The following is a 15,000-nucleotide window of genomic DNA, read 5'->3' as shown; positions in this document are numbered from 1 at the left end:
AAACTCGTTGGGTAAGATCTTAGACAGTTTGTCCCCCAACCCGGGGTCTCTACATAAAAAAGAAAGACTTAGACACTGGTTTCTTTTTGGTCTTCTCTTTGCAGGACCTCGTCCTACGCACAGTCCCGCCCTTGGCATAACGAGTCGGACACGGAGGAGAGGAACCGGAAGGCCAAGAAGGCCTTCGAGGCTGTCTTGACCGTGACTGCCCGCACACCGGAGAGACACGAGTACCTCAACTTCTCTCAAGAGGTAAAGAACGAACGAACGAGACTCAAGGCTCACTTCGCAACTTTTCGCCATGCTCCGTCCACGATACGACGTCGGGCTCTCAAATAACCATGGGTGTCCATAGACACCCATGGTTATTTGAGAGCACGACGTCGTGTCGTGGACAGTGCACGGGGAAAAGTCGATACATGTTAAGTAAGAGTGGTGGGATTTTTTTTTTTTTTTTTTTTTTACGGTGTGCTTGTCATTTGTCTTACTACTAATCTATTTGGTAGATATTCACCAAAAAAGCTTACCATCTCAGTCCCATGGGTAGCCTCTCCGCCTGACCAGGGCTGTCGGGAACCAACGCAAGAAGCACACAGACGAATGCTCCCGGCTTTCCAGGTGGTGGCCAGAATCGAATTCGGTTATTGAAGATGGGTGGTAAGCAATTCACGTTTTGATCCAGAACAAGCCAAACTGAAGAGGGAAAAAAAAAAAAGAAAAAATAAAGAAAAATGACTGCGTGTAGGGGAAGAACGAGGGAGAGAGAAGGGAAGGAAACGAAATAAGTAGATCAAGAGCGTGGTCGAGATCGTGAGTCAGGAACGCAGACGGACAGACAGACAGACAGACAGACAGACAAACAGACAGATAGGAGGACGGGCAAACAGACAGGTAGACAGACGGAGGGACGGGTTGGGAGACAGGCAGATAGACAGACAGACACAGACGGACAGACAGACATACAGAGCGAGGGACTCTCAGTCTCGTGTGCTTTGATGACGGGTGCCCTCTGAATACACATGTTTGGGTTCGACGAGCCGTTCGATAATAACCGAATGTAGATTGCAATCAAGAGGTGTGATACAACCTGAAACTCGTAGACACACAGACACACACACAGACAGACAGACAGACAGACAGACAGACAGACAGACAGACAGACAGACAGACAGACAGACAGACAGACAGACAGACAGACAGACAGACAGACAGACAGACAGACAGACAGACAGACAGACAGACAGACAGACAGACAGAAAGAAAGAGAGAGAGACTCGAACCTTCAGATCAGGTACTGAGGATGTAATAAGCAAAAGTACAGTAGTTACTGTCTACAAGTTGCTTTTCCCTGCGGTAATTTCGCAAAATATTTTCACTGTGATGTGAAAGATTTGCACACACATTCACTCGCACACACACGCATACACACACACACACACACACACACACACACACACACACACACACACACACACACACACACACACACACACACACACACACACACACACACACACACACACACACACACACACACACACACACACACACACACACACACACATACACACACACACATACACACACACACAAATATACACACGCGCACGTACGAATGTACATGCATATATGTGTGTATATGTATTCCTGTCATGTAAAAACTAAATGGAAACAGCTCTGGCTCTTTCTCGAAAAAGTTCGGAAGAAACTTTGAGTTTGGCAGCTGCGTCCTGCTTCTTAGGTAAGTAAGGCACGTTCCCCCTTTTTTTTCTATTAGTAATTCTTTTTATCTATTTTCACTAATTTCAGTTCCTTTTCTTCTTCTGCTTCTTTTGATTTTCAAGAATTTCCGCCAACACTACTTTCATTTCTCTTCGAATTACATTGTCTCCTACAGTAGAATTCCTCTCTCTGTTTCTCTCTCTCTCTCTCTCTCTCTCTCTCTCTCTCTCTCTCTCTCTCTCTCTCTCTCTCTCTCTCTCTCTCTCTCTCTCTCTCTCTCTCTCTCTCTCTCTCTCTCTCTCTCTCTCTCTCTCTCTCTCTCTCTCTCTCTCTCTCTCTCTCTCTCTCTCTCTCTCTCTCTCTCTCTCTCTCTCACTCTCTCTCTCTCTCTCTCTCTCTCTCTCTCTCTCTCTCTCTCTCTCTCTCTCTCTCTCTCTCTCTCTCTCTCTCTCTCTCTCTCTCTCTCTCTCTCTCTCTCTCTCTCTCTCTGTATATATATATATATATATATATATATATACACATTTGTGTGTGTTTGTGTTTGTATATATATATATATATATAAACATATATATATATGTATATATATGTATATATATATATATATATATATATATATATATATATATATATGTATATATAAGGTAAAAGGTACAGATGGAGAGATGATAATGGAAGAGATGGCAGTGAGAGGAAGGTGGGCAGAGTATTTTTGGGAATTGCTAAATGTGAATGGGGATAGGGAGGGAAAGGTAGTTGCGGTGGGAAGCGCAAAGAAAATGGTCGTAATGGGTGAGAAAAATGGAGGAGAAATAAAGAAAGATGAAGTGAAGGCAGCTGTTAAGATGATAAGAGCAGGTAAGGCACCTGAGTTGGATGGATGCCATGCAGAATGTCTGAAGAAAGGAGGTTCAGTGATGGACTGACTGGTGGGGTTATTTAATGTTTGTTTAAAAGAGAGTAGAGTGCCGGAGGACTGGAGAAGTGCCTGTATAGTTCCACTTTGTAAGGGAAAGGGGGACAAGTGTGAGTGTAGTAGTTTCGGAGGGATCAGCTTGTAAGTGTACTTGGGAAGGCTTCTGGGAGGGTCTTGATTGAGAGGATTAGTAGAGGAATACAGGAAGTAATTGGTGAGGAACAGTGCGGGTTTAGGACAGGTAGGGGTTGTGTAGATCAGATTTTTGTGGTAAGTCAGATATGTGAGAAAGCTATAGGAAAAGGTAAAGATATATTTTGGGCTTTTATGGAACTGGAAAAGGTTTATGACGGGGTAGACAGGAAGGCACTGTGGGGGGTATTGCAGATATATGGGAAAAGAGGAAAGCTGTTAAGAGCAGTCAAGAGTTTTTGCGAGAGTAGTAGAGCTTGTGTTAGGATTAGAAATGGAGAGAGTGAGTGGTTCGAGGTAAAGGTGGGACTTCGTCAGGGATGTGCTATGTCGTCCTGGCTGTTCAATTTATACATTGGTGGGGTGGTGCGAGATGTAAATGTAAGGGTAGTGGGTCAAGGATTGAAGATGGTTAAAGAAAATGGAAAAAAGTGGGAGATAAGCCAGTTGTTGTTTACTGACAACTCTGCACTTGTAGCAGGATCAGATGAGGGACTGAGGAATTTAGTGACAGAGTTTGGAAAGATGTGAGAAAGAAGGAAGCTGAAGATAAATGTGGGTATTGGCTGCTTGTTACTGTGGCAAAGTAGCATGCAGTCGATACTTTAGGGTCTATATGGGGCGCCCCTACGGACCAGAGGCACACATAATTTTGTCTATGATAGAGGAAAACTCTGTTCATAGAAAAATGATGACACTTTTATACTACGACTGTCCCTCCGTTATGCTGTCCCCCAACCCTTGTTGCTATACTGTACCATTTCTCTGAGTATTTTCCTTTTCCATGGTGGGGGAATTCCCTGTGGTGGGGGAAAAGAATACTGCCACCAAGTTTTCCCACTTGGATCGTAAGAGGCGAGAAAAAAAGGGACGGGGATTGGGACTAGGCATCCCTCTCCTTGTAGCCCTACAGGGCACATTCCTAGAAAAAAAGGCAGAGGCATATGAGGGGCTGGAGGGCCTCGGTCCAGCACCCTAAGGTTTGGGTCTTTTAATGTGCGTGGATGTGGTACAGATGAGAGTAAAAGAGAAGAGATAGGTAGTATGTTTGTGAGAAGAAAGATGGATGTGTTGGCTTTGAGTGAAACTAAGCTGAAAGGGAAGGGCGATTGTAAGTTTGGGAGTGTAAGTGGGAGGTTATCAGGAGTGAAGAGAGGGCGAGGGAGGGAAGGGGTGGCTATACTAGTAAGTGAAGAGATAGGTAAACGTGTAGTGGAGTGGAAGGAGGTTTCCTCAAGGATAATGTGGTTGAAGGTGAAACTGGGAAAGGAGATGTGGGTTTTTGTAAGTGCATATGGGCCTGGCAGTGAGAAGAATGTAGAAGAAAGGGAGGCCTTTTGGATAAATTTAAATGAGTGCATAGAGGGTTTAGGGAGAAGTGTAAATGTAATAGTACTGGGAGACCTTAATGCTAGGGTAGGAAAGGAGCCAATTGATGGAGTGGTTGGGAAATGTGGAGTTCCAGGAAAGAATCGTAGTGGAGAGTTGATGGTGGAAATGTGTCTAGAAAGAGAGTTGATGATAGCAAATACAGTGTTTCGGAAGAAAGTCAAGCATAAGTACACATGGGAGAGGGTGGTGGAGGGAAAGGTGGTAGATAGAGCTTTAATGGACTATGTAGTGGTAAATAGGATTATGATAGGAAGAGTTAGGGATGTACATGTGCTAAGGGGAGAGGGTGGGGGAATATCAGATCCTTTTCTGGTGGAAGGTAAGTTGAGAGTGGAGGACAGATGGAGGAAGAGGAAAGGGACAAAAGGTAGGGAGGTACTTAGAGTGAACTCTCTAAACGAAGAGGAAAAGGTGAAGGAGTACAAGAGGAAGCTGAAGGAGGAGTGGGAGGGAGTGAAGGATAGAGTGGAGGTAGGTGTGGAGGAGGAATGGGGATGGTTCAAGGAAGGAGTCACAAAGTGTGCAAGGATGGTATGTGGAACAAGGTCAGGAGGAAATAGAAGAAAGGGTAGTGAATGGTGGGATGAGGAAATGAAGAAGGTTGTAGAAGAGAAGAAGCGAGCTTTCACAGATTGGTTACAAAGTAGGACGAGGGAGTCATATGAGACGTACAGGGAAAAGAAAAGAGAAGTAAAGAAAAAGGTAAAGGAGGCAAAGAGGAGAGCAGATGTAAAATGGGGTAAGAGTATGACAGAAAATTTTGAAAGTAATAAAAAGATGTTTTGGAAAGAAATTAAGAGAGGAAGAGGAGGCGAATCAAGTAGAGAAGAAAAGGTAAAAGGTGCAGATGGAGAGATGATAATGGAGGAGAAGGCAGTAAGGGGAAGATGGGCAGAATATTTTAGGGAGTTGCTTAATGTGAAGGAGGATAGGGAGGGAAAGATAGCTGCAGTGGGAAATGCTAAGAAAATGAGAGTGATGAGTGAGGAAAATGGAGGACAAATAAGGAAGGATGAAGTGAAGGCAGCAGTTAAGATGATGAAAGCAGGTAAGGCACCTGGTCTGGATGGATGCCATGCAGAATGTCTTAAAAAAGGAGGTATAGTGATGATGGACTGGTTAGTGAGGTTATTTCATGTTTGCTGGAGAGAAGGTAGAGTGCCGGAGGACTGGAGGAGTGCGTGTATAGTTCCACTTTACAAGGGAAAGGGGGACAAGTGTGAATGTAGTAGTTTCAGAGGGATTAGCTTGTTAAGTGTAGTTGGGAAGGCTTATGGGAGGATCTTGATTGAGAGGATTAGGAGAGGAACAGAGGGAGTAATTGGTGAGGAACAGTGTGGGTTTAGGACAGGTAGAGGTTGTGTAGATCAGATTTTTATGGTAAGACAGATATGTGAGAAAGCTATAGGTAAGGGGAAGGATGTTTTCTGGGCCTTTATGGATCTGGAAAAGGCTTACGACAGGGTAGACAGAAAGGCACTGTGGGAGGTTATGCGGATATACGGGATAGGAGGAAAGCTTCTGGGAGCTGTCAGGAGTTTTTATGAGAGTAGTAGAGCTTGTGTCAGGATTAGAAATGGAGAGAGTGAGTGGTTTGAGGTAAAGGTGGGACTTCGTCAGGGATGCGTTATGTCACCCTGGCTGTTCAACTTATACATGGATGGGGTGGTGCGAGAGGTGAATGCAAGGGTAGTGGGTCAGGGATTGGAGATGGTTAAGGAAAATGGAGAAAAGTGGGAGGATAGCCAGCTGTTGTTTTCGGACGACACTGCGCTTGTGGCAGGATCGGAGGAGGGATTGAGGAAGCTGGTGACAGAGTTTGGGAGAGTGTGTGATAGAAGAAAGCTGAAGATATATGTGGGTAAAAGTAAGGTGATGAGATGTACAAGGGGTGAAAGTGGCAGTAATCTGGAAGTGAGCATTAAGGGAGAGCAACTGGAGGAAGTGGATAGTTTTAGATATTTGGGTGCAAATGTGGCAGGAAAGGGTGGAGTGAAGGTGGAGGTAGAATGTAGATTGAGAGAAGCGAGTAAATGCCTTGGTGGTTTAAAAAGTGTAATGAGGAATAGGAATCTGGGAATGGATGCTAAGAGGAGACTATATGAAGGAGTGATTGTGCCAACACCACTGTATGGAGCAGAAACATGGAACATGAGAGAGGAAGAGAGAAGGAACTTGAATGTGTTTGAGATGAAGTGTCTGAGAAGTATGATGGGGGTTACTAGGCTAGATAGAGTGAGAAATGAGGAAGTGAGGAGGAGAACAGGGGTGGAAAGGGAGCTGGGAGATAGGGTTGATGGAAGAGTATTAGGATGGTTTGGACACATGGAAAGAATGAGTGAAGAAAGACTAGTAAAGGAGGTATGGAAGGCAGATGTGGAGGGAGTGAACATGAGGGGACGTCCTAGGATGAGATGGATGGATGGGGTGAAGGGGGCTTTGGGGAAGAGGGGAATGTCTGTTGAGGAAGGACGGGAAAGGACAGAAGACAGGGGTGAATGGAGAATGGTTATATATGGAAAATGTTGTGATGCATGAGGTGGATTGGACGGGGGAATGGGGGTGAGGTAGTGTGTGTGAGCAGAAATTTTTGACGCAGCCCGGAGGGATTTCTCGCCGTCCTCTCCTTTATATGGGGGGACGGAGAGGGGGGGGTCGCCGATTTAATGAAGCGGCCTTGCTGTGGATGTGCTGTGTCATGCGACACTGCTTCTGACCCAGGGCAGTGGACAGGGTGCAGGGATGACCCGTCATCTAGGAGGTGCTAAGATGGGAGGGAGGGTGGAGGGGTGTGGAGTGTTTTCGGGGATGAAATGGGTGGGAATGTTTTTGTGCCTTGTCCTTTTTGGCTACCCCCCTGGTAAGGGAAAAAAAAACTTGGTATATGTATGTTTGTATGTAAAAGTAAGGTGATGAGATGTACTAGGGGAGACAGTGGCAGCAGACTGGAAGAGAGTTTTAAGGGAGAGAAACTGAAGGAAGTGGATAGTTTTAGATACTTGGGTGCGAATGTGGTAGGAAAGGGAGGGGTGGAGGTGGACATAGAATGTAGATTGAAAGAAGCGAGTAAATGCCTTGGGGGATTAAAAAGTGTAACGAAAAATAGACATTTGGAAATGGATGCTAAAAGGAGATTGTATGAAGGAGTGATTGTGCTGACAGCACTGTACGGGGCAGAAACATGGAACATGAGAGAGGAAAAGAGGAGTTTGAATGTGGTTGAGATGAAATGTCTGAGAAGTATGATAGGGGTTTCTAGGCTGGATAGAGTGAGAAATGAGGAGGTGAGGAGGAGAACAGGGGTGGAAAGGGAGCTGGGAGATAGGGTTGATGAAAGAGTATTAGGATGGTTTGGACACATGGAAAGAATGAGTGAAGAAAGATTAGTAAAAGATGTATGGAAGGCAGAGGTGAAAGGAGTGAAAATGAGGGGGGCGACTTGGATGAGATGGATGGATGGGGTAAAAGGGGCATTGGGAAAGAGGGAAATGCCTGTTTAGGAAATACGGGAGAGGACAGAAGATAGGGGTGAATGGAGAGTGGTTGATACTGTGATGCATGAGGGGGAGAGGTTAGGGGATAGGGGATGAGGGAGTATGTATGAGAAATAAATTGACGCAGCCCAAAGGGATTTCTCCCCGTCTTCTCCTTTTCTACAAGAAGGGACGGAGAGGGAAGGGGGTCACCGAATTAATGAAGCAACCTTACTGTGCATGTACTGTGTCTTGCGACACTGCTTCTGACCCAGGGCAGTGGACAAGATGCAGGGATGACTCGTCATCCAGAAGGTGCCGAGATAAGAGGCAAGGAAGAGAGTGGAGGGGAGTGGAGTATGTTGGGAATGGAATGGGTGGGAGTGGTTTCTATACCTTTGGTTTTTGGCTACCTCACGTGTAAGAAAGCCTTTGGTATACATATATATATATATATATATTTATATGAATATATATATATACAGTATGTATACATATATATACATATATATATGTGTATGTATATATATATATATATATGTATACATATATATACATATATATATATGTGTATATATATATATATATATATATACATATACCAAAGGCTTTCTTACACGGGAGGTAGCCAAAAACCAAAGGTATAGAAACCACTCCCACCCATTCCATTCAAAACATACTCCACTCCCCTGCACCCTCTTCCATACCTCTTTTCTTGGCACCTTCTGGATGACGAGTCATCCCTGCATATATATATATATATATATATATATATATATATATATATATATATATATATATATATATATATATGTGTGTGTGTGTGTGTGTGTGTGTGTGTGTATGTATACATATATATATATATATATATATGTATATGTATGCGTATATATCTATATATGTATATATATATATATATACATATATATATATATATATATTTGTATATGTATGCGTATATATATATATATATATATGTATATGTATATATACACACACACACACACACATATATATATATATATATATATATATCGCTCTCTCTCGCTCTTTCTCTTTATATATATATATATATATACATATATATATGTATATATATATATATATATATATATATATATATATATATATATATCGCGTAGAAACCACTGCTGGAGTAGAAAAGACTGGAAACGGGGAATCTATATATTTCGATTCCAAACTGCAATCCTCACATACGGAGTGAGCCGAGGGTAGAGACCTCTTTCCATGTTCCCCTTTCTTTTGTTAAGGGTGCTACTTAAGAAGGACGCTCTCTTTTAATTGTATCTACCGAAGAGGATTGCAGTTTGCAATCGAAATATATAGATTCCCCGTTTCTAGTCTTTTCTACTCCAACGGTCGTTTCTACGTGATTGACAAATGTGTGTCAAAATGATTGGTGAGATTATGTCCGGTGGGATTATGTTCGGTGGGATTATGTCGGCTGCGCTGGGAGGATGTCTGCTGGAACTCCGTAGGGAGGATCTGTTGCTTCTGGGAGTTGCGATGCTTGGAGGATGTCTTTGAACAGTCGAGTTCTTATGCAATAGGAGGGCAACGAGTGTGTCGGTCTGTATATTGATGAGTGGAGTCTGTTGTGAAATGTATACTTTCTCAAAAATGTGTAGTTATGTGAATATATACATACATATATATATAAATACATACATATATATATACATATATATATATATATATATCGCTCTCTCTCTTGCTCTCTTTATATATATATATTTAAGATTATTTCAGACAAATGAGAGAGAATGCGGGTGGGGAAGGGCAAACGAAGATGTGTTAGGAATAGAGTTTATTGCCCTAACGTTGCGACCAACATGGTCTTCTTCAGAGGACTACAGCATTACAGACGGATCACAATTCTTATATTCGTAGTGAGAGGGAACCCGCCAAGGTATGAGCGTCATGTTTTCCCTTTGGCTAACGATTTAATTATTAGGACACTTGCTGCTTTCGAGAGGCATTTAAATCCGTCTCTGTCGTGGGTGTTCTTGTTGGCGGCGATATGTGCAGCTTCCACAGTTTTTCTCATTTTCTCCTCAATGGGGTCGTGTAGAATTTCTGCGTTGTTCCAATCAGGTAGATGTCCACATTTGTCCAGGTGACGAACCAGGGAGTTAGATGTTCTATGAGCCCTGAGATCGTTTTTGTGCTCATTCAAGCGTTTATTGAACCCTCGACCTGACTCACCGAAATAAGATGATGGACAACCGTTGCATGGAATACGGTAAATGACACTGAGATTATTACGCATATTATTATGTTTCTTAAATATTTTTCCTATTTTATTGGAAGATATTTTTGCTATATTTATTCCACCTTTTAACAAATAATCATCAATAGCTATGGTGTTTGTAGAATTAGGGACAGAAATAAAATGAGACTTATCCTTTCCCGGGGTCCGGACGTTTGAGCCATCGTAGATCTTCTTGGCTTTCCTCGTTGTCCTGGTGATCAAACCTCCGGGGTATTTCAGCTTCCTAAAGGTATTCTTGATGTAAGTAAGTTCATCCTCTAGGAATTCTTCTGAAGAAGACCAAGTTGGTCGCAACGTTAGGGCAATAAACTCTATTCCTAACACATCTTCGTTTGCCCTTCCCCACCCGCATTCTCTCTCATATATATATATATATACATATATATAAGTATATATACATATATATATATATATATATATAAGTATATATACTTATATATATGTATATATATATATATATATATATATATATATATATATATATGAGTGGAAGGGTGGTGAGGTAAACACTAGGAACCGTTGGAGTTTTTATTTCTAACGTTTCGTCCAACGGTTCCTGGTGTTTACCTCACCACCCTTCCACTCATTCTGTCCTACGTACTTCAATACATATATATATATATATATATATATATATATATATATATATATATATATATATATATATATATATATATGCGTAAATAACCACTAGGAAAAGTAAACTAACGAAGCAGAGCGCTTTCGTGTAATTACATCTTCAGTAATTACATCCTTCTTTGTATCTGCACTGAAGATGTAATTACACGAAAGCGCTCTGCTTCGTCAGTTTACTTTTCCTAGTGGTTATTTACGCATTTGTGAACACACGCTCCTCGTGTTTTTATTGCATATATATATATATATATATATATATATATATATATATATATATATATATATCGCTCTCTCTCTTGCTCTCTTTCTATATATATATATATATATATATATATATATCTGTCTATCTATCTATCTATATATATACATATATATATATATACATATATATATATGGACATTTTTAGAAGCTCCGCCATGGGATACGAACCCTGCCCCGTGCGTCGAAAATCACGAGGTCAAGACGTTAGCAACCATGCCACGGTGATGGTTCAAAAGGACTGTACTAGTCCCCGACCACGCTTCACGTAACATTGGAAGATCTAATCTCAATTTCATCTAATCCCGTATTAGGCGAGCCTTCCGACAAGTTGTGTATGTTTCTTAAGACAGATTGAACATTTTTAGAAGCTCCGCCATGGGATACGAACCCTGACCCGTGCGTCGAAAATCACGAGGTCAAGACGTTAGCAACCATGCCACGGTGATGGTTCAAAAGGACTGTACTAGTCCCCGACCACGCTTCACGTAACATTGGAAGATCTAATCTCAATTTCATCTAATCCCGTATTAGGCGAGCCTTCCGACAAGTTGTGTATGTTTCTTAAGACAGATTGAACATTTTTAGAAGCTCCGCCATGGGATACGAACCCTGACCCGTGCGTCGAAAATCACGAGGTCAAGACGTTAGCAACCATGCCACGGTGATGGTTCAAAAGGACTGTACTAGTCCCCGACCACGCTTCACGTAACATTGGAAGATCTAATCTCAATTTCATCTAATCCCGTATTAGGCGAGCCTTCCGACAAGTTGTGTATGTTTCTTAAGACAGATTGAACATTTTTAGAAGCTCCGCCATGGGATACGAACCCTGACCCGTGCGTCGAAAATCACGAGGTCAAGACGTTAGCAACCATGCCACGGTGATGCTTCAAAAGGACTGTACTAGTCCCCGACCACGCTTCACGTAACATTGGAAGATCTAATCTCAATTTCATCTAATCCCGTATTAGGCGAGCCTTCCGACAAGTTGTGTATGTTTCTTAAGACAGATTGAACATTTTTAGAAGCTCCGCAATGGGATACGAACCCTGACCCGTGCGTCGAAAATCACGAGGTCAAGACGTTAGCAACCATGCCACGGTGATGGTTCAAAAGGACTGTACTAGTCCCCGACCACGCTTCACGTAACATTGGAAGATCTAATCTCAATTTCATCTAATCCCGTATTAGGCGAGCCTTCCGACAAGTTGTGTATGTTTCTTAAGACAGGTCAGGGTTCGTATCCCATGGCGGAGCTTCTAAAAATGTTCAATCTGTCTTAAGAAACATACACAACTTGTCGGAAGGCTCGCCTAATACGGGATTAGATGAAATTGAGATTAGATCTTCCAATGTTACGTGAAGCGTGGTCGGGGACTAGTACAGTCATATTGAAGCAACACCGTGGCATGGTTGCTAACGTCTTGACCTCGTGATTTTCGACGCACGGGTCAGGGTTCGTATCCCATGGCGGAGCTTCTAAAAATGTTCAATCTGTCTTAAGAAACATACACAACTTGTCGGAAGGCTCGCCTAATACGGGATTAGATGAAATTGAGATTAGATCTTCCAATGTTACGTGAAGCGTGGTCGGGGACTAGTACAGTCCTTTTGAAGCATCACCGTGGCATGGTTGCTAACGTCTTGACCTCGTGATTTTCGACGCACTGGTCAGGGTTCGTATCCCATGGCGGAGCTTCTAAAAATGTTCAATCTGTCTTAAGAAACATACACAACTTGTCGGAAGGCTCGCCTAATACGGGATTAGATGAAATTGAGATTAGATCTTCCAATGTTACGTGAAGCGTGGTCGGGGACTAGTACAGTCCTTTTGAACCATCACCGTGGCATGGTTGCTAACGTCTTGACCTCGTGATTTTCGACGCACGGGTCAGGGTTCGTATCCCATGGCGGAGCTTCTAAAAATGTTCAATCTGTCTTAAGAAACATACACAACTTGTCGGAAGGCTCGCCTAATACGGGATTAGATGAAATTGAGATTAGATCTTCCAATGTTACGTGAAGCGTGGTCGGGGACTAGTACAGTCCTTTTGAAGCATCACCGTGGCATGGTTGCTAACGTCTTGACCTCGTGATTTTCGACGCACGGGTCAGGGTTCGTATCCCATGGCGGAGCTTCTAAAAATGTTCAATCTGTCTTAAGAAACATACACATATATATATATATATATATATATATATATTAGTGAACTTAGGGAGCAGGTTTTCATTAATACATTTTCTATTAAAAATCACTGCATACTCTGCGTTGGTGATCTTCTTAAGACTTTCTATTTTCCTGAGTATTAAAAACAACATTTAACGACGTTTCGCCTATACATTAGGCATCTTCTGGTAAATTTATTGATTTTTTTTTTTACAAGAATATAAATACAGAAAAATACAGAAAAAGAGACATAAAGGAGAGGTCAATTGGTAACACGCGTCATGTTCTGTTGGTGACGCGGGATGCTCCGAAGAGTTCTAAAGTGCCGCACATATTTTGTTGGATATTTATTAATGGCATATGGCATATGGTAGAAGAGACAATTGAGATAATTTTACATGACGTTTTCCACCATGTCAGTTTGCCCCCTCCAAAAATCCCTCGTCTCGTCTTGCAGAAAATGTTACAGATATGTACCCAAGAAGTACCTTTTAGATGCCCATCAGGCAGAATTTATCGCCAGTTAGATGGTGTTAGTATGGGAAGTCCTCTAGGAGTCTTATTTGCACAGGCTTATATTTGCCATATCGAAAATCACGTCCTCGATACTTTAAACGTTAAACCTAAGTTGTACCTAAGATATATAGATGACGTTTTTGTAGATGTAGAAGGAGAAAAACACCTTGATGACATAAAAAACAAAATGGAAGAACATTCTTGTCTACGCTTTACGGTGGAAAGGAGCGTCAACAATAAAATTCCTTTTCTAGACGTGTGGGTAGATGGTACAAAAGGCATTTTCACCACAACTGTCTATAGAAAACCAACTAATTCTGGAAGATGTCTAAACGGTTCTAGTGAATGTCCCTCCAAATATAAGATGAGCGTAATACGTGCCTATGTCACAAGAGCTTTTAAAATTTGTTCCAGTTGGCAACTACTACACCAAGAACTTGTTAGAGTCAAGCAAATTTTAACAAACAATGGCTTTGCAATGAGGGACATCGATAAGGAAATTAAAAGTAATATGGAGAAAGCCAACACCAAGAATAAAGAGTTAGAGAATAAGAAAAATAATATAAACATTTATTATCAAAATACAATGTCATCAGCGTACAAAAAAGATGAAAAAGCTTTAAAAGACATTATCCACAAAAATTGTAAGCCTAGAAAAGAAGAGGACAAAATAAACCTTATAATCTGTTACCGTAACCCTAGAACATCATCGCTGGTGAAGAAAAATAACATGACAGCTACCACGGATAAACTAAAAAAAAATAATGTGGTATACAAATACTCTTGTGATTTATACAAAGACGGTGTGCTTTGCCAAGAAGAGTATATAGGCCATACCACACAAACTTTAACTCAGAGGCTCACACAACATATGCAAAATGGCGCGATAAAAACCCACGTGACAAAATCCCACAATACCAGCATTACACGGGACCAGCTAAATAAAAGCACCTCAATTTTGGTTAGGGATACTAACAGAAAGAAACTGAAATGTTTAGAGGCTGTTTTTATTAGAGACCATATGCCATTAATAAATATCCAGCAAAATATGTGCGGCACTTTAGAACTCTTCGGAGCATCCCGCGTCAACAACAGAACATGACGCGTGTTACCAATTGACCTCTCCTTTATGTCTCTTTTTCTGTATTTTTCTGTATTTATATTCTTGTAAAAAAAAAACAATAAATTTACCAGAAGATGCCTAATGTATAGGCAAAACGTCGTTAAATGTTGTTTTTTATTTCCAAACATGGACTCGTTCGGAAATGTGATATTTTCTCTCCCTGCTTCAGAGAAGAAAATACTCAGGAAAATAGAAAGTCTTAAGAAGAAGATCACCAACGCAGAGTATGCAGTGATTTTTAATAGAAAATGTATATATATATATATATATATATATATATATATATATATATATATATATAGATATAT

At 41.4% G+C, this 15,000-nt stretch overlaps 1 protein-coding gene across 1 annotated transcript in view; it reads left to right on the top strand.

Annotated features, from left to right (window-relative positions):
- LOC143028755 (atrial natriuretic peptide receptor 1-like) overlaps nucleotides 1-15,000 on the top strand; it is a 944,795-nt gene that overhangs the window by 421,908 nt on the left and 507,887 nt on the right. The window contains exon 6 of the mRNA XM_076191127.1: nucleotides 105-252. Coding sequence (XP_076047242.1) covers nucleotides 105-252 — 148 coding nt within the window. The remainder of the gene's footprint in view (nucleotides 1-104; nucleotides 253-15,000) is intronic.

This window comes from Oratosquilla oratoria, chromosome 1 (genome assembly GCF_046742065.1).
Source record: "Oratosquilla oratoria isolate Oo_2021 chromosome 1, ASM4674206v1, whole genome shotgun sequence".
Lineage (NCBI taxonomy): Eukaryota > Metazoa > Arthropoda > Malacostraca > Stomatopoda > Squillidae > Oratosquilla > Oratosquilla oratoria.
This window is presented reverse-complemented; position numbering and strand designations above follow the sequence as displayed.